This window comes from Sminthopsis crassicaudata, chromosome 2 (assembly GCF_048593235.1).
Source record: "Sminthopsis crassicaudata isolate SCR6 chromosome 2, ASM4859323v1, whole genome shotgun sequence".
Taxonomy (NCBI): Eukaryota; Metazoa; Chordata; class Mammalia; order Dasyuromorphia; family Dasyuridae; genus Sminthopsis; species Sminthopsis crassicaudata.
Window position 1 is genome coordinate 305,717,269 of NC_133618.1, and position 20,802 is coordinate 305,738,070.

Below are 20,802 nucleotides of genomic sequence, written 5' to 3' on the forward strand. Positions count from 1 at the left end.
CTCTAGAATGCCAAATTAAAGAGTTTGACCTTTATTCTCTTAAAAATAGTTTCATTAGTTCCCTATTACCTATGAGTGCAAAATGATGTTTTATAAGAATTACTCTAATAATTCTATAAAATGGATTTCCTGGGAAGAAAATGTAAATGGAAAGTTTGAGATCTCTCCTCCTTTGAGATGAATCTTTCCTTGACTCCTGACAGTGTGATCTCTTTACCATCCTCCCAATTTAACACATTCATTCTACATTTCAGGGTTTTATTCATGCTCTCCTCTCTGCTTGCAATGTCATCCCTTTTTCCTCATATCATCCAAATCTTTTTTGTCCATCAAAGCTCAACCTGAATAATTCATTACAATTTTCCTGACTATTCTAGCCTCACTGATCTTTCTCTTATAAAATCCTATATTTACTTTTTTTTACCATATTGTTTAATGTTTTTAGTCTGCTGTTATTTATCAGTCTTCTCTCCCCAACTAGTTTGTAAACTGCTTGGGAGAGGACAGGGAGAAGGAGCCTTTCTGGACACATTGGGATTGGGAGGGGACATTATAGAAGGAAATAATGTAGAATTCTGTAGTTCTATGATTATACTTCTTCATGCTCATCATGATGCCAAATAGTAAGTATTGGATAAATATTTATTTCATACAGTAATAGTAAGACAAGATCTCTAAGCTTTAGCTTCCCAAGATTCCTTCTTTGGTATCATTTCAAACATACTTTGAATTCAGAGGATCTGGATTTTAATCCCACAGCATCTACTTTATTTGGGTAAATTGTTGCCTTTCTAGGTTGCTGTTTCCTTACTTGGAAAGTGAGAGGTTTGGAATAGATTTTTAAGGTTCCTTCCAGTTTGAAATCATTGAAAAAGAGGGTTTTTTTTTTTTTTTTTCTGAAAGGCTGACATTCCCAGAATGTGATTTATCCTTTTCTTGCTTTGCATCTCTGGGGGTAATTCTGTTGAAGATATTGAGTCATTGGCTTGCAGTGATTATGAACGTTGGCACGTTATGCACATTGAAAGAATGGGGTGGGAGGCGGCTTTGTTTTGTCTTGTTTCAAGCTTCTCCAGTGGGAAGTGGAGTCTTACATCTTGTATCAGGAAAACAGAAACAGCTGCTTGAGCAGCATTCCTGAAGGTGTAGCATCTTATTCTGCATGTTGAATGTGGTCATTTCCCAGTGAATACCTGGCTTCTCTTTGATGGCATTACATTGTATTGGTGGGGCTAGCCTCTAATAAGACGTCTCAGCCATTCTTTTGTGGGATTTCTCGCTTCTTTTAACCAGCTCACATCTGGATCTGAGACAGGGAGGCTAAGGAAGGGTGGGTGAGTCCTCTGGGAAAACTGCAATCTTCTATAGTCCATATTTTCTGAGTTATGTCCTTAGTACAATCTGTATTACATGCCTAATCTGTTTGAGAAACATGTTTGTAAATAGGAATTTTCAGAATCTGCCTTGGGGCCTCTGATATTGGGTCTCTGCCCTTACAGCTGGTCTCACTCTAACTCATGCTGAGAAAGATCATTAAAACCAGAGTAGTGTAGGGAAATCTAAGACTGGGAATCAGAAAATCTAACCCTATCCCTAAGTTGCTGTGTGACTTTTTGGCAAATCAATTAATTTCTCTGAATCTGTTTATTCTTTTTCAAAAATAACAAAATTCAGCTAAATCTTTAAGATTTCTTTCAATTCTAAAATTGTATGATTTTAAAGGAATTTCTTTTTGACTTTTCCTTTTCACTTCTATCCCATTCCCCTTAATTTAGCCATTTCTTTTAATTCTCAAGTATAGTAGTCTTTACTGCCTGAGATGTTTGTTTTCCCTCATTGTACATATGTGACTTGAATTTTTTTTTTCCAAATTTGCTTGTTTTTGTATTGGTAGTGCTGGTGGTGATGAGAGGGGAGATTTGACTCTTGAATTTTATACTTTTATCTTGGCCAGCAGACTTTACAGTAGTGAGGGACATTGTGTCTGACAGGACATGAAAATGGCTGTGTGCCTGGAAATTTGAACAGATCTGATATTTTGGTTTGTGGGCACTATGCCTACTTTTCTACTGGTAGAGCAGGCTTCGTATCTAATTCTCATACCTGTGCAGCCTGCTGAAGTATGGCTCCACAAATGGAGTGAGAGCTTAGTGAAAGGGCATACTGAATTTTCTATACTTAGTTTGGCTTGAGTAATTTTCTTCAGGAAGTTATACTAGCATTTCCCATAATATTTTGTCCACAAAATTCTTTGGAAACTATTCACAAAATCACAGAGCAGGTCTGCGTGTATACACTATACCTAGAATTAAAGGGTGTTGGGGAAATTTGAGGTCAAAATAGAGGCTACTAAGCATATTTTCATGGTTTCTTTTTTAAAGAGAGAGATAGATGTAATAAACATTTGAATACATAATATCATAATGATAAAAACTTGATCTGTGACTTCATTGATATAGGTAACTCTTAGTTGAGGAACCTCATTTTCCCAATACAAAATCTAGTATGTGTCTGAGGTAGGAATTGAACACAGGAATTTCTGGCTCACTACATTATGCTACATCAGATCTCACATCCTTTTATGTCTGCCATTTTAGAGGATAAAATATTATTCATATCAGAATTTTCTTATGGCACTCCTTCCCAGTCTTATATAGTGGAACTACAGTTTTCTGTGAAATAATTTGAGAAATTTTATACTAAGTAATTATTATATTCCCTTAGCAATTTATATGTGAAAAGTGCTTTTCCCAGTGATTTAACTCAGTGGTCTCCAAGCTTTTCAATCATATCAGTAAAAATAATTTTGAATACAGCTTGTATATTTTTACTTGTAAACTAAATGAGTATACTAATCATAATTATGTACATCACAATATATATGTAAAATAGAAATTTTTAAAGAGATAATGAGATGAATATGAAATAATTTTTATTCTAGGATAATAGGAAGCTATTAGAATTTGTTGAGTTTAAGAGTGACAATGCAAGATTTCATCTTGGATTCATTTACAGTTACCTATTAGATTGTTATTATGTCAATAATATGTTATTATGTCAATGAATGAATCCGAAGCCACAGAAGATACTCAACAACAACAAAATACTTCTTGATTTTAAAGTGCCATTGGAGTAAGTTTAAAAAAAAAAAAAAAAATCTGAAGCTTTAGGTCTGATCTGTTCTTGGACCATAGAACTAGGTTGATAATATCAAACATCTACTGAATTGAATCTAAACAAATATAAATCAAAATACCAAGCTATGTTAATAATAATAATTTATATCAATTTTAGGATTTTCCAAAACATTTGGAAAATTACTTTTTGTTGATATTTTACATCATGTATTTCCCAATGTAATTCTTATATTTGCTTTCTCCCTCCCAGAGGCCCATTCCCCATTAAAAAAAAAAAAAAAGAGATTGAGGAAAGAATCTATAATAATTGAAACAGTATTAATTATATACAGTATGCTACACTCATAGGCCCTCACCTCTGAAAATAAGCAGTGGAAGGTATCTCATGACCTTCCTTTGGGGCCAAACTTTGTTATAATAATTGTGCACTATTTAATTGAAGTTATTTTGTTATTCTTTCTGTTTTTGTTATTTTAGTCATTGTGCATATTGTTTTCCATCTTTTCATGTTCTATTTAACTTAATTTTGCATCAGTTCATGCAAATCTTTTCACACATCCTCTGTATTCATCATATTCATCATTTCTTACATTACAATAACATTCCATTACGTTCATGTATAGTGATGCATGTAGCCATTTCCCAATTGATGAGCTTCTTCTTAGTTCTAATTCTTTTCTCCTATGAAAAGTACTGCCACAATTACATATAGGGCTCTTCTTTTTGTAATGTGCAAGATTTTTCTTTTTGGAAACTGAGTGGATGCCCATAAGTTGGGGAATGGCTGAATAAATTATGATATATGGAATATTATTGTTCTATAAGAAATGATCAGCAGGATGTTTTGAGAAAGGGAATTTTTATGAGCTTTTATGAACTGATGCTGAGTGAAGTGAATAGAATCATTAGAACATTGTAGAGAGCAACAAAACTACATGCTGATTAACTCTTAAGGTATGTGGCTCTTTTCAACAACAAGGTGACTCAGCAATCAATTCCAATAGACTTGTGATGGAGACAGCCATTTGAATCTAGAGAGAGGACTTTGGGTGTTAAATGGGGATCACAACATAGTATTTTCACCTTTTTATTATTGTTTGCTTGCTTTTTTCTTATTTTTCTTCTTTCATTTTTTCTTGTACAGTATGATAAATGTGGAAATATGTATAGAATTGAACATGTTTAACATATATTGAATTACTTGCTGTATTAGAAAAGGAGGGTGAAGGGAAAGAGAGAAATGTTGAAAACTATCTTTGCATGCATTTTGAAAATAAAAAGCTATTTTAAAAAAAAAGGAAATTATGTCTAGATTCGGAATCAAAGGATATGGACATTTGAGCTATTTTATTTGCATAATTCCAAATTGCTTCCCAAAATGGAAAAAATATAAGCTCCAATAATGAATTAGTGTGCCCATCTTTGTAATAACCCTTTCAATGTTGACTATTCCAATTTTTACTATCTTTTCTAATTTGCTAGGTATGGAATAACACCTTAGGGTTGGCTTGATTTGCACTTTTATATTATTAATGATTTGAAATATTCCTTAATATGATGATAAAGTGAAAGGAATTAGTATTTATATAGTGCTACTATGTGACTGGTTCTATACCAAACAGTGTCTACAAATATTATCTCATTTGATCTTCAGGATAATTGCTGTATTTGAGGAAACTGAGGCAGAAGTTAAGTATTTGCCCAAGATCACACATCTACTTAGTGAATGAGGCCAAACTTGAACTCAGGTCTTCCCAGCTTTAGGCCTTGTGCTCTATCCATTCTACCAGTATCCTTTATCTTATTCACATATCTATTGCAATATGGCTTTTGGTCTTATAAATTTCTGTTAATTGTCCCAGCCATCACAGAGGACCTGCTTAAAGTTGTTCTTTGGTTCTAGTTGACCACTTGGTCCTTTAAGGCCTGCTTTTGGCATTGTAGTATTTTTCCTTTTTTTAAATTTTTTAGTCTATTCACATTTAAAATTACTTTGTGGAATCTGATTATGGTTTCCTCCATTTGTATCTTTAATATTGTTTAAAAAAATTTAATCCTTTTGCCCTTTCACATAAAAACTTTGCTTTTGTTTGGTTTTGCTCATACTACTTTGATGCAGTTTGATTCCCATAAACTCTCTTTCCTCCACAACTTGCCTGCTATTTTTTTCCAACAATCTCCCTGAGCTGGAAATTTTACTTAAATTATTAGTGTCTTTTTAGTTCTTTTAGAAAAAATGAGTCAAAGGATAGGATATGTATTTAAAATTTGCTGAAGGAATTCTGATTAGAGTGTTAAATCAGTGATTAGCATCTGATGTAAATTCAATGTAAATTCAATTACTAAGAAATTTTGAGCTTGTGGCACTTCTCTCTTTTTTCTCTAGATTCAGCTATAATTGTTCTCCATTTGGCATATATTGCTTCTTTGAAAGCTTGGAGTCTTAGTGCATTGCAATCTGGAGAAAGTGTCCAAAGCTCCATCTGTTTGCCAAATAATTTTTACAAATATTATTTCCTTCCTTTATCCCCATTTTATAAATTAAGACTTTAAAAGTTAAGTAATTTGCTTATGGTTGCATAGCTAGTATTTTTGGAATCAGTATGTGGACCTTGGTGTTCCTGCCTACAAGTTCAAGATCCTATCCACCATCCACCTTACCCCTTGTGGTACCAGAAAGAGTCTCTCTTGGTATACAAAATCCAAAGAGTTGATCAAGGCAGACATGAAAAACTGATTACAGGAATATAGATTTATGGGTTGGAGTAAGGACTTCAGTACTGAATTACAGGGCAAAATGCAGGTTTCAAGAATCTATTTGCCCTACCTTAGCCTTTTTCCTATACCTTTTGTGGCAGCTGCCTTCATTCTTTACTCTCACTCTGTGTGCCAATTATGTAATAGTTTCTTTTAATCCAGCTGTGCCAATAGGGCTGGAAGCTTATTAATACCAATATGAGTGAGCATGTAGTGGACTTTTGCTGTTCTTTTGATGTGAAATATGCTTGGCTAAATTCTCTGGACACTTTTGATCTCTAAACTTTAATAAATTGTGCCACATATTTAAATCAATCTTGCAAATAGCACCTGACAAATATAGTGGCAATGTTGAATAAATAGGAGAAAAAACTGACTTTATTTTACTATCTATCAAAAGAATATCATACGTTGGCCTTTGGAATTGTAAAATTAGTGGAAAATTAAAATGATACAGATTTCATCCTTGGGAGATTAATGAGTTAATTAAAATGTTTGGCAGCTTAGTAAAACTTGTGAGCTTTTAATAAAAAGTAAAGCTTTTGGGGGGGAAGGGAGTAAAATAATAAAACTTATTGACTTATTTGATAAACTTTGCATCATTTTTTCATCATTGGAAGGCTTTTAATATCCAGTATTTTACCACAATTACTTCTTTTAGATGATCTGGCATTGAATCTTTAAAATTTTGACAATGTTTTTTAAAGTCATCTTAAGAAAAAAATTACATAGATTATCAAAATGTATCTTTAAAAAATAGGGGGTAGCTAGGTGGCGCAGTGGATAGAGCACCAGCCCTGAATTCAGGAGAACCTGAGTTCAAATCGGGTCTCAGACACTTAATACTTCCTAGCTGTGTGACCCTGGGCAAGTCATTTAACCCCAGCTTAAAAAAAAAAAAAATAGCCCATGTTTCCCAAGACTAGCCTTTATTATATTCCATAGGATTTCTGTGGAGTTTAAATTAGGTGACTTGCCAAGTAATTGAAAATATTTATCTTCATCTTTTGGATAAACTTCTTAACTTTCCTGATACATACAATAGTATGAGATAATATTCCAACTCCATTTAAGTACTTCTATAATTCCAGAACAATTTTGCTTCTCCAAATAGCAATATAATTATGAGAGTTCATCATTCTTTAATGGGGAGAAAGAAGTTTAAAAATACTAGAAGTTTTAAAATTCCCAAAACATTTTTAGGGTAGCTATAAAGACTTATCTGGACTCGTTCTGATAAAAATTTTGGTTCTAGCTTGAATTCAAAAGTGAGTAAAGTTTGCCTTTTTTTCCTAATTTTAATTATTTTAGTCTTTGTATTGCCTTGCTCCCATGATAAAGATCTTTTTTTTTTTTTTTTTTTTTCATGGTAATGAGTAGCAGGGTTGTTTTTTCAAACTGGATTTCTCATTATTCTTCTAACTTCAAGAGACTATTTTTTAGTGATGAGAAATCAATAACAAACTCTGTAATTGCCAGGTCACTTTAATAAGTCTTTGCTTATTTCTGGTTAGGCTATTTTGCACCATTAGCTTGCCAGTTCTTGCTTTTTGTTTTTCTTTGTTTTCATCCAAAAAAAATTTTTTTTTGTGAGATTAATCTTCAGATCCTTGAAATTCTTTGTCCAAACCAGAAAGGTCTGCATTATCTCTAAAAGTCATTGATATATGTTTTGAGAGCTATGCCATCAAAGCTGATTTAAAGGCTAATTTTTTTGAGGTCCTAATGTGATACCTCCTAAATTAGGGCAAGGGAACTGAGTGAAGAGTAAAGTAAGCAAAATGTTCTCTTAGGATAGATTAGTTTATCATCTTCAAATGATTCACTTTTGTGAGGTTTTTTTTTTAATAGATCCATGTGTCTATTGCATATGTGTTTAATTATTTAAAAATTTTTTATCATGAACTTAATCATCCACAAACATTTCAACATTCAAAGAACAAAATAGATTATATAGAAATCCGTGAACTTATGTTAGTTTACTTTGAAAAAATGTATATTAAATCTGACAAGATTGTAACAAAACTCATATTTTTTATTTTCTTCTGGACACATTTTGGTATTTCAGTATATTTTAATAGATTTTATTGACTTTTCCCCCTTGTCCATGTTTCCTTCCCATATCTCCTTCCTAGAGAGCCACTTCTTCATTGTATTTTAGTGTTTTATTAAAACTCTTTGCTTTTACTTTTTTTCTCTAATTGCTGAGAAAGCATAGTAGAGAGCTGAACTGGAAGCTAGGAAGACCTAGGTCCAATTATTCTGCTATGTCTTTGTTCTATGGTCCTGCTCAGTGTCTTAATCCACAGTGATAGTAGCCTTCATTGATAGAGCAAGTTTCCTCACTTTGGAGTTACCTATGCCAACAAAATCATAGTTCCAGTCTTTATTTCTATGTCATTATCCACTGATTTGCACCTTTTCAAGCAAAAGCATTCCCTAATAATAAGTATAGCTGAGCAAAACAAATTGGCAGATTGTTCATGCCTGAAAGTATCTTCATATGTAATTTCAGTATTCCTTTTCTTTCTTTTTTTTCTTTTATTTTTTGACAGGGTATTTCCAATCCATCAGGAAGCCTGAGGAAAGAGGGTTCAGTCTCTAAGAAGTAATTATTACTCTGCCTATTTGGGCACATCATTTACTGCTTTCCTATAACTGAGATATTGCCAAAGAATCTAATTGAAATCAACTGTGGAAAGATGCATCTCTAGTATGACGACCCTTAGCAATGTCATCGCCACCCACCAATCTGAGTGGGTATCTTTCAATGAGGAGTCACTCTTTCCTGTTACTTCAGAAGGTAAAATCTCCTCTTATTTCCTAAAGTTAAAAAAAAAAAAGACTAATAAATCAGAATGTATATTTTTTTGACTTCTAACTCTTTAGTTTTAGCCATCCATGGAATTGGTCCTAGTATTAAAATAAGGTAAACTAGTCACTAGAAAGACATCCATGATCTACTCTTTCTTCCATTTAATAGAATAGAATATCACATCTCTATTTCTGTGATGCCAAAAGATAATCTGAAAAATCAAATTTACCTCTGACAGTAAGAAATTTGTTCTCTTTCTCCAAGCTCTGTAGTTGTAGAGCACTTCATCATCTTGGGATCATAGGATTTGGACTTGGAAGGAGTTTTAAAGATAATTTACAAATAAAATTTAAGATAATTTTATAGTTGCATTACATTGTGCAGTTATTTTCCTTCACAGCAAAATAGCTGTCCTGCCTATTGTTATTCTTCTGTTCTGTTTGTGAAACTAGTAATGCAGAGCTGTTAAATAACTTTTCCCTCAACACAGGATTATGTGTGAAGGCAAGGTCTAGTAAATTTCAGTCAGTTCAAATCTCTTGGTTCTAATATTTACTATTTAGTTACTTCTGTGACTGAAAATTACTTTAGCTATGAGTTAGTCCTTTTTTGTTTGGATTAGCTCAGGAGAAAACTTATTTATTTTTCTCAATAGCATTTTATTTTTCCAAATACATATAAAGTCTTCAACTTTAATTTTTTTTTTTTTTTTGGCTGAGGCTATTGGAGTTAAGTGATTTGCCCAGCTAGGAAGTATTAAGTATCTCAAGCCAGATTTGAACTCATGTCCTCCTGACTTCTAGGCTGGTGCTCTATCTACTGCTCCACCTAATTTTTGTAAGACTTTGTGTTCCAAATATTTCTCCCTTCTTAAGACAGCAGTCAATCTGATATAGGTTTAATTCATGCAGTCCTTTTAAACATATTTCCATATTTGTTATGGTTATATAAGCAAAATTAAACCCAAAGGGAGAAAACCACAAGAAAGAAAAAGCAAACAAACAAATTTTTAAAAAGGTATAAATACTATACTTTGATTCACACTCAGTCTCCGTCTCAGGAGAAAACTTTATAGAATGACAGTTTCAGAATTGGAAGAGATATCAGTGTCCACATTGTCTAACTCATATCTTGAAAAGAATATTCACTTAAACATACCTGAGAAGTGATTGTGTAGCCTTTATTTGAATGAACATTTGCAATGAGGAGGCAGAGGGCAAGACATACTACATTCCAAGGTAGACCATCCCACCTTTAGATAGTTTTAAGTTTTACAAAAAATTTCCTGATATCACTACTAAAACTCTCAATTTAATTCTACCCATTGCTCCTTATTTTGTCTTCCTGGGTCATGCAGGATAGAAGAATTAGAGTTGTCGTAATCCATAGTGCTTTAGCCTTGTTATCAGAAGGTCTGGACTTGGAAGCCTGCCTTAATCACTCAAATATTTGACTTTTGGCAAGCCACTTAAGACCTCTTAGCATTACCGTATTCATCTGTAAAATGAAGAGATTGGACTCAATTACCTCCAAGGTCCCTTTCACCTCTTAAATCTATGATCTTGTGTCTGCTATCTCTTTCATGTGAAGACCTTTGGGTACTTGCATATAGTTCTCTTTTCCTCTGAGACTTTTCTTCTCCAGGTTCTTAAGTTCTTTTGCTTTACTTTAATTTTACTAAAATCCTTTTTTATTTATGTAGTTTTAGTCAGAGCTCTGTTTGAATATTAATCATATGTATAATATTTTTAACTTTGGCCCATTATAAGAGAGAATGATCACATTAGTATAGAACTGGATGAGTAGATATTTTCCTGTTGCTCCCTTCCCCCATTTCTTTATTAGGTTTTTTTCCCCCTTCTCTGTCTCTTGTCTTTTTAAAGAGAGTTCCAAACAATGAACTATATTGAGATATCTGTGTTTTTTCTCTGTTTCAGGTGACCCTGAGAATCTTGTTCCAGGGCTGTCTTCCTCCTCAGAAAGGTCAGAGAGCTCCTCTGGGGAAAACCAGACAGTGGATGGAGAATCTCAAGATCTCTCTCATTCAGAGCAGGGTGATAGTTCAGAGAAGCTGGGTCTCATCTCAGAGCCATCATCCCCACCTGACAACCTGGTCCAACCCAAACCTGATTTGGCCACCTCCATTAGCACTTGGGTCCAATTTGAAGAAGATACACAATGGACCAGCACTTCGACAACTCACAAAGAAACAGGTGGGGCTGGTAGGAAGGGTAAGAAAAATTAGATAACAAACTTGCTTGGGAATTTTTTTCTATGGGAAAAGATTCTATATGAGTAAAACTGATATTCCTGATTTTGCTTCTCTGAAAATACTGACTTAACCAGAGTGAGGGCTGCATACAGATCTAAATTAGTTTCATCAAGAAATTAGCTTTTGTACATTTAAGCAAATTGTATAATAAGTCAGATCCTTGTCTTCTTGAATCCTTTATCCCTAGCCTTGATTACTAATTGTGTTTGTAAACATATCTCTGTGTATATACTAAAATCTTTTAAAAATGCCTCAATATGATCCATAATTCTTAAAGATTTATTTAGGAAAGCAAACGCTTCAGAAGGTCCTACCAATCCATTTCTATTCAACAAATAGAAATTTATTAAGCACCTGCTAATAGTTCAAATCATAGTACTGAATACTGGAGACTTAAAGACAAATTAAATAGTCCCTGCACCCAAAAACAGAGGTTCTGCAGCAGGGATACTACATCTACAGATATAAATAAAGAAAACTGGGAAGACTTATTAAAAGCATATGGTGACAGATTCTTTCATCTGATGAGTTATTTGCCCAATTGGCTCACCCTGAATTTTGGAAAGTTGTTGGATTTATTCATCCAAAGGAACTCAGGAAGGTTGTCTTCTCAAGTATGGGGAGATTAAATCTATATAGACAAGGGAAGTCCCAGGGCAGGTAGGTGGTGCAATGGATAGAGCACTGGGCTTGGAAACAGGAAGTTCAAATCTGACCTTAGATACTTACTAATTGTGTGACCCTGGGCAAGTCACTGTTTGCCTCAGTTTCTTCATCTGTAAAAATAGCTGGCAAGCTATTCCAATATTTTTCCAAGAAGACCCCCAAAACAGGTCATGAAGAGTTGGACACAATTGAAAGGAAATCATAGAGAGAATTGTGAAGTATGTATATATAAACAGTAGACACTGGAATTATCTACTCAGCTCCTGCTGAACTAAATAGTAAATATTTTTAAGTGCTAAAATTATGCCTTATTCACCTTTTTCCATGTATTTCAGCAGTTTTATTCAAATATCTAGGGCTATAGTATACCTGTAGTCCTTACAATACTTCCGCAGGTCTGGAGTATTTTGCTCATTATACCAAATTAGTGGTAACTATATAGACAGCTGATTCAGGAATGACTCCCACTTCAGTTATGAATTTCTTCTTGTGTGTTACAACATAATCAACTTTTATTTTTGGTGATATTATATGGGGCATATCAGGTGAATCTTTGCCTACAAATTTTTTTTTCAAAGAAAGTAGTATATAGCCTACAAGTCTCTGGCTCTCGTTCTTTATTCCTGGAATTCTATACTAGATGTACCTGAAGTCTTCATGAACTTTTAAGCTATTAAAGAATTTTACATTTAGAATATCACCAGATTGTCTCCAAACATAAGCTATTAAACCTTAAAATTGAGCTATGACTTTAGGAACATGTTGCATATCCTAACATATTTCTTGTCATCTATTACTTTGAAGTTTTGAAGAACATAGGTAGTATTTGTTGATTTAACTCTAAGGGCTTTATTGAGTTCTTCATAGAATTTCTTCTGCCTGTTTATCCTCTGTAACAGGTGTTTCTTCCTAAGTTGCAATTATTTTCATGGTGGAACAATCCTGCCAATGGAATGATTCCCCCCTACTCCCAAGGGTCAGCCCAGCTAAATATGGAGAGGCTTATCACCTTTGGTTTGTTTCCTTGATGATAAATTCTTTGGCCATGGAAACCCATGAAACAAAATACAAAATTATATTCCAACTTGTGCTACTTCTCCAACAATGATGAAAGTCTGATGGAATGAGGGGCAGAGGGCACTCAAAATCATACCATTTACAGATATTATCCTTATTTGATAATACAAATTATGATACAAAAAAGTAATGTACTATTTGAGGAACTGAGCTTCATCAGTATTGCCCTTGTCATTATAAATGAAACTGGAAGAGGAAAAAAAAAAAAAAAAAAAAAAAAAAAAAAAAAAAACGTAGCTAAAAGGAAGGAAAAAAGGCACATAGCCTGTCTTTGGAGAGGCAAAAAGAGACTTAATAGAATCTGTTTTATCGTACACCCAAAAAGCAATGACAACAAAAAGATTCAATATATTTGGGTATCTCTGATTGTAATGATCATTAAAATCTATAGGACAACCATTTTTAAGTAGATATTCAGTAACTGCTTAGTAAGAATAATACCTCATATACATGTATGTATGTATATAAATATATATGAAGTTTTCACTTTTATAAACATTATATTATTTGATCCTTTTAATGACTTTGTAAAATATATAGGGGAGAAGACAAATGTTCATATCCGAATGTCAGAGTTCAGGCTTGGACCCATATCTTCTAACTGCCAACTCCAATATATTACAAAACTAAAATTGAACTCCTCCATCATCATATATACTATTTACCAAACACTCATCAGCTTCTGCAAGGTACTAAAGTTGAATAAAGATATAATTTTTACATAAGAAGTTTTGATACAGGTCAATATTCTTCAATGAATGTATATAGTTCACTAGAAACGAATAGGGCAGCTCTGTTTCAAATGAATATAGGATGGAAAGGAAGAAGGCCATTGGGTGTAGTAGAGTTTTCCTTTTTTGACTTCTTGGCAACTCAGCGAAATGAAATAAAATACAAAATAATTCTTAGTCCTATGTGGACCATTTGTGCTTCGGGAATGACAGTGTCAGAGTGGGAAGAAAGAAAGCAGAGAATTGTAGAACATCTATAAATTTGAATGTGACTATGGTACTTGTCAAAATATGAGATTGTTATCTAATGACCAGTGAATAGCTATATTATTAGAAAAATTGAATCATTTTAATCTTGACGTTCTTGATTTAAACAAAATCAGAAGAAATAAGGAAGTTTTATGTAAATGTAAAAATGATTCAGTTCTCCTTGGAAAGGCAAATAATGTCAGTTCATCAGCAAGCATTTATTAAATACCTACTATGAGCCAGGCAATGTTCTAAATACTAGGGATGAAAAAATGGCCACTTTTTTTGCCCTTAAGGACCTCACAAGTAAACAAAAATGTATGAACAAGCTATATGCAGGATAAATAGGCAGTTAAAAAAAAAAAAAACAAGAGAAAGTGCTAAAATTAAGAGGAATAAGAAAGGGCTTTCTGGAAAAAAATGTTGTTTAATTGAAGGAAGGACTTGAAGAAAGCAAGGGAACTAGAAAACAGATGAGGAAGGATGAGGGATAGCAAGAGAAAATTCCTGGAACTAAGAGATATATTATCTTCTTCATGGAACAGCAAGGAAGCCAGTGCCATTGAATCAAAGTACACAGAAGATATAAGATATAGAAGAAAGCTGAAAGAAGCTTTGAACATCAGAAGATTTTATAATTGATACTGGAGATGTTGGGGAGCCACGGTGTTTAAAGACCAGGGTAGTAACATGCATTTTAGAAAAATCACTTTAGTGACTAAATGGAGGGTAAACTGTAATGGAAAAAGAATTGTATCAGGCAGATCAACTTGGGCATGAGAACATATGGGCCTGCATTAGAGTGGTGGCAATAGTAGATGAGAAATGGGGATACATTCAAGAGACATTACAAAGCTAAAATAGAGAACCTTTGACAATAATTGGACATGAGGAAATAGGGGATATGACAGATAGTGAGGAGTCGAGGAGGACAAGTAGAGAGCCTAGGAGACTAGTAGATAGTGGTACCCTCAACAGCAGGTTAGAGGATTTGGAGGAGAAGATACATTTTTTGGACTTGTTTGGTTTGAGATGTCTATAGACATCTGGTTCCGTGTGTCTAAATGGCAATTGAGGATGTAAGACTGAAAGTATACAGGGAAGTTAGTGCTGGATGAATAAATTTGAAAATCATTAGCACTGAGAATAATTAAATCTTTTGGAGCTGATGAGATCATCAAGTGAAGTAGTATAGACTACCCCATATGAGGTCTCATAACTGAATGTAAAAGGGTCACAAAATTATGATTTAATATCAATAAATGTTTGATTTGCATATGTATTTTATTTGCCTATATATTTGGGTTTGTATAAAAATTCCTCAGATGAAAAGGGGTTGCAAGTGGAAAAAGTTTAAGAAACCCTCTAGAGGTAGAAGACAAGAATGACCAGGACAGAGCCCTTTTGGACACCAAAGTCAGTGAGATGAGGATTTAATAAAGGAGACCAAGAAACAGATGTCAGATAGTTAGGAGGAGAGCCTGGAGAGAATAGTGGCCTGAAAACCTAGGGAGAAGAGAGTATTAAGGAGAAGAGAGTGTCTACAGTGTCAAAGAATACAGACAGACAAGTCAAGAAGAAAAAGGACTGAGAAAAAGGCCATTGGACTTGGCAATTAGGAGATGATTGATTTCTTTGGAGAGCAGTTTTAGTTGAGTGATGACATTAGAAGCTAGAACATAAAAAGACAATAAGAGAATGAGAGAAGAGGACATAGTGACACCTATGTAGATGGTTTTCTCAAGGAATTTAGCTACAGATGGATATAGAATGATGATTTGTTAAGATAGAAACATCAAGTGAAAGTTTTGGAAGGAAGAGGAAGATGTGAATATATATATTTATAAATAGGCATGCCAATAGGCATATTGAAAATAAGTGAGAGTGGGATGTCAGAGGGGACAGTCTATTGGAGTAGATGGGATAGAATTGGATCATTTGTGATGCAGAAAAGTTTGCCTTGGCAAGGAGAGCCACCTTTTTATGTGAGGCAGGGGAGAAGGAGGCAGAAGGAATCTGAGTTATATGAGATGAATAGAAGTAGAGATGAAAGAACCATCAGCAAATAGCCTCAATTTTTTTCAGTAAAATAAGAGAAAATATTCTCAGTTGATAGGGTGGAATGGGGTGAGGTAGCCATGGGAGATTTGATGAAGGATGAAGAGGTTTCAAAGAGCTGCTGTAGAGAAATCGTGAGTTAGGTAAAGGATTGCTTGACAATAGTGAGGGCCCAGTTGAGGTTGTACAACATAAATTTGTAGTAGATGTCATCAGAATAATTGCATTTCTCTACCATTGTTCAGCAGTATGTGTGTAAGAATAAGTGTGGCAGATGGTAGGGACGCTCAAAAGCTAAAGCTTAGCAGTTCAAGATTGGCAGTATGATAAGATGACCAGAAACTCAAGAAAAGAGGACAGTGTAGAATTGAACTGGCACATGAAGGGATTCACGATGAAGAGAATAGTGAGTGCAGGAGTGATAGTCTGAATGATAATCAAGGTGTCAAGGGATTGGAAGTCACACTGTAAAAGAGGAATAGGTATGGGAAGGTAAAGGTGGAAAGCCAGTAAATTATAATTAGGTAAAAGATTTCAGTATTTTTTGAACATATGGAAATGATGCACTTGTAGGTGATGACAAGATAAAGGCTATGACCATCTTTGTATGGGATAGAGGTAAGGTAGATGTACTTATGGGAAATGAGATAAGTTAAAGTTAAGTTAGCCTGTACTAAAAAAGGTTGCCAGAAAGGGTGTACCAATAGGGATGAGATGGAACAGAGGAAATTCAAGTTTCATTGACTACCAGAAGATGGAAAGTAAGGTAAGTTTGTTGCCTATGAAACACATTCCAGATGGCACAGTGGAAATGGTGGGTAACATTGGGAATTTGGGGTAGGAGAGTTGGGGTTGATGGGAATAAGGAATTGGATGCTAAGGGATGAAGAATGGGGTTTGGATGAGAACCTCCAGGTTCAAAATCAGTGGAATAATTAGGGTATATCCTGGTGTATGTTGATCATCATTACATGAAAGGTGCCTCTGGGAAGAGGAGAGGCAGTCTCTGTGGAGTCCCTGTGCCAGTGCTAACTTTTAGTGGAGCTGCCCAAAGGCAATAAGAAACATCATTTCAAGGGACTTTTAATTACTTTGCATTATCATGCTTTACAAAAAGATTTTGACAATAATTGCAGATCATATAACTATAGCTATAACAGAGAATGAAAAGGTAAAGAGATTCTAATGAAGACCTCAAGAAGATCTTCTAAATTTAATCAACATTTATTTTGATATACTCTGCCTTTAATTAAAAGATAGTTATAGATTATAGATGGGGATGACAGGAAATATTGGAAAACATGGATCAAAAAAAAAAGATTGAAAAAAGATCAAATATAGTAGACCACACAGAATCCTCATTCTCATACATTATGAATACCTTCTTTGAGGGGGAAAAAATAGTAGGCAGTGGACATAGTGAGCACTAAATAACATTAAAATTGATTATATTTTAACAAACAGAAAATGACTTGTTGCTGATATGGGAATTGTTCCCAAATCAGATTATCTGTTGTGTAGTCAGGTCAGCAGGTTGTTAGGAAAGAGATTGAAATTAGCCCCCCCCAAAAAAAATTTTTTTTCAATTTAAATTTAAACAACTCCAACCTGATCTATTCAAACAAATTACTGATGAAAAATGGATAATGTAAAGAAGAGAGAGCCTATATATATATGTACATATATATATGTACATATATATATATAATCACATATATAAAACACAGTAATTTCATACCTAAGGTTAATTGATATAAATCAATTATCAGACATAATCAAAAGAACTTAAAAATACTTCAGCTTTGCCATATCTTCCAGATCCATGTCTTCTAGCAAATCTACCAGTCAGCTCTGACCAAGAAACCCAGAAACCCAGATCTTGAGACCTCTGAAACCCACAATGTAGCAAGTAAGCATTTGGGACAGGACCTGACTCAGGTCCTCAGAGACCTAATGCAGTGGTTCTTTACTTTGTATCATGTTGTTTCCACGAGACTGTAGAATTTGTTGGTCAGATAGTTTGGTCTGGTACATGACCATTTTCTACTTCCACAAGTAGAAGCCACTACATGGTATAACGGATAGAGTGCTGGGCCCAGAATCTGGAAGACTTGAGTTCAAATCCATTCTCTGTTAATTACTAGATATGTAACAAAGCAGAAGAGGCAACCAAAAGTTCAGAGTCGTGCTCCTCTAGCTGAGCTCCTTGCTCTAAGTTCCATGTAGGAGCAGTTGACATATTGCAGGTTAAAAGTTCTTTCTTACCCTATCACTCAGAGAAAGTCCCAGAATTATATCATACCACTTGGAAAGTAAGCTAGAAGCTATCTCTCTTTTTTAATGATACTACCCCACCCTCACTGCCATAACAGGGCTAAGGGGGGCATTTTGTCATCTTAAAAATAGCTGAGCCTACACAGATGGTAGCTGGAAACAGGCAGCACAGCTCTATGCGTACTCCATGGGGTACAATCCCCATTATATACGTGTTTAGGACAGATAGCACAAATGGACAAGGAATTGGGCCAAGAATTAAATATGAGGAGGAAAGCATGCTGAATTGTCTTTGGGAAAACTTGTGCTCCATTAATGACCCCAAACTTTTCCCAGAAACAAAGGACCATCTTTTTTGTGGCAGTATTCCACCAGCCATGAGTCATGGAATAGTACATAGTCTGTGAAGAATTAAAAGTGAATATCACATAAAGGGCAGTGGAGAAGTAGATGTAAGCAAGCTGCTATACATAACAAATAAGAAACTTTAAGAAACTGGAGCAAAAATACATATAATTGAAAAAGAAGATGGGCTGAGCATGAGATAAGGAAAAAGGTAGCAAGTATCCATCCAGAGTGTTTGTCTAAGACTTAGCTAGCATTTAGTACTAATTATTATAAAAGTAACCTCCTCGTGATGTTAAGAGAAAACCAAAAGCTTCTAGAGTGTTTGGTGGATCCTCTTTCATATATTATGGAAAGATTTAGACAACAGTAGCCGAGGTGAGCATGAAATAGATTGCAGCCTCCATTGTTGTAGAGAATATCCACACTAAGGAGATCACAGATCTGAGTAGTAAAGATCATTGGTTCCTACTTTACAGAGTAGATCCTCCTTTCTTTTTTGAAAACTGGAATAATAATTACACTTTTCCAGGAATGTTGACATTTTGAATTATCCAAAAGGAAAGGCAAAGAGTGATTTGTGTGTGGCTTTACAAAGCTTTGATTTGTGGCTGTCCCTGCCCGGTAGACTAGGTGTCCTTTATATTGATATGAACCTGAAGGATGTACGAGGAATATATATATATATATATATATATATATATATATATATATATATATATATAGGTATGCAGATATACAGCATGTGTATGTACATACATACACACACACACACATATATATAATGCACATGTGTGTATATGTATATTTATACATACATACACACATATATTCTAACATTTATAAAATGCTGCAGTTTGCTAAGTACTTCATATTTTTTATCATTTAATCCTCATAACAACCGTAAGAGGTAGGAGGCACTATTATTATCCCCATTTTACAGATGAGGAAACTAAGTCAAATGGATGCTAAGTAACTTGCCCCAGCTAGTAAATCTCTTGAGATTTGAGATTTTAACTCAAATCTTTTTGACTCCAGGCTTGGCACTTAGAGGGAAAAAGGAAGAGAGAAAGAGACAGAGACAAGAGAGAGATCCATATATACACATAAAACATATATGTGTAGAGATATATGTGTTTATAATATAAAATATTCTGAGAGAAGATTCATGACTAGTATGACTACTATTAAAATACTGTCAAATTGGTTCTAATTGAGTTCAGATCCACTTAATGCTCATCAACTGCCTTTTGATTATTTTTTTATTAATAGTATTTTATTTTTTCAAATACATGCAAAGATAGTTTTCAACATGTATCTTTGTAAAACCTTGTATTCCAAATTTTTCTCCCTCTCTCCCTTCCTCCCTCCTTTCTCTCCAAGACAGCAAGCAATCCAGTATAAGTAAATATGTACAATTCTTCTAGACATATTTCCATATTCATCACATTGAACAAGAAAATCAGATCAAAGAAGGGAAAAAAAACCCAAAAAAGAAAAACAAACAAAAAGGTGAAGATCTTATTCTTTGATCTACATTCAGTCTCCATAGTTCTCTCTCTGGATGTGGATGGCACTTTTCATCACAAGTCTGTTGGAATTGCCTTGAATTACCTCATTGTTGAAAAGAGCCAAGTCTATCACAGTTGATCATCACATAATTTTTATTGCTGTATACAACATTCTGTTGATTCTGCTCACTTCATTTAACATCAGTTCATGTAAGTCTTTCCAGTCTATTCTGAAATCAGCCTGATTTGATAACTTTGTCTTGAGAGGAGTAGTTTATAATTGAGTGAAGATAAAAAAAGAAAATAATGCACTTTTGTTTAGGCCTGCACCTTAGTGTTCTACTCTCCTAACCATTTCTGATGTGGAAAAGTAAAAGATTTACTTGCTGGATGTCCATCAGATTATAGAATTTAGAGCTGGCAGAAAACTTAGATATCGTATAATCCAACTTTGAAGAGGAGGAGACCAAAACTAGAGATGTGAAATGATTTTCCTCAAGTCACATAGTTTAGTAAGGGATAAAGCTGGGATTCCAACCCACATTCTATGATTCCAAATCTTATTTTCTTTCCCTGTATTACTAGGAAAGAACAACTTTCAGAAGTATCATTGTAAAGCTTGAACTTGAAATTGATCTGACTGTTTATGGTAATTGAGGTAAATACCTAATGGTGAGGTATATACCTCAATAGGATTAATTAAGGTCTAGTGGCAGGATTGGGGTACAGGGAGTCACATGGAGCTCCCCTGCAACCCCTTAGGATTCGGCACAAGGATACACAGTTAAATCAGGTCTAGTGGTGGTGAGAGTCCCCTTTAAATGAATTTACAGGCCCCAAAACCTAGATGGGTAAAAAGAGGTTTATTGCAAGGTTTGGAAGCAAGGTTAAGGGGACACCAGTTGGCGGG

The 20,802-nt window shown here is 34.4% G+C and overlaps 1 protein-coding gene across 2 annotated transcripts in view; it reads left to right on the plus strand.

The window, feature by feature from the left end:
• Positions 1–20,802, plus strand: part of STON2 (stonin 2) — a 197,317-nt gene that overhangs the window by 39,326 nt on the left and 137,189 nt on the right. Inside the window, exons 2-3 of one of the 2 annotated variants that reach the window (XM_074284892.1) lie at positions 8,450–8,697; positions 10,647–10,940. In XM_074284892.1, coding sequence (XP_074140993.1) covers positions 8,610–8,697; positions 10,647–10,940 — 382 coding nt within the window. In that variant the 5' untranslated portion in view covers positions 8,450–8,609. The remainder of the gene's footprint in view (positions 1–8,449; positions 8,698–10,646; positions 10,941–20,802) is intronic. The other variant, XM_074284893.1, reaches the window with a different exon arrangement.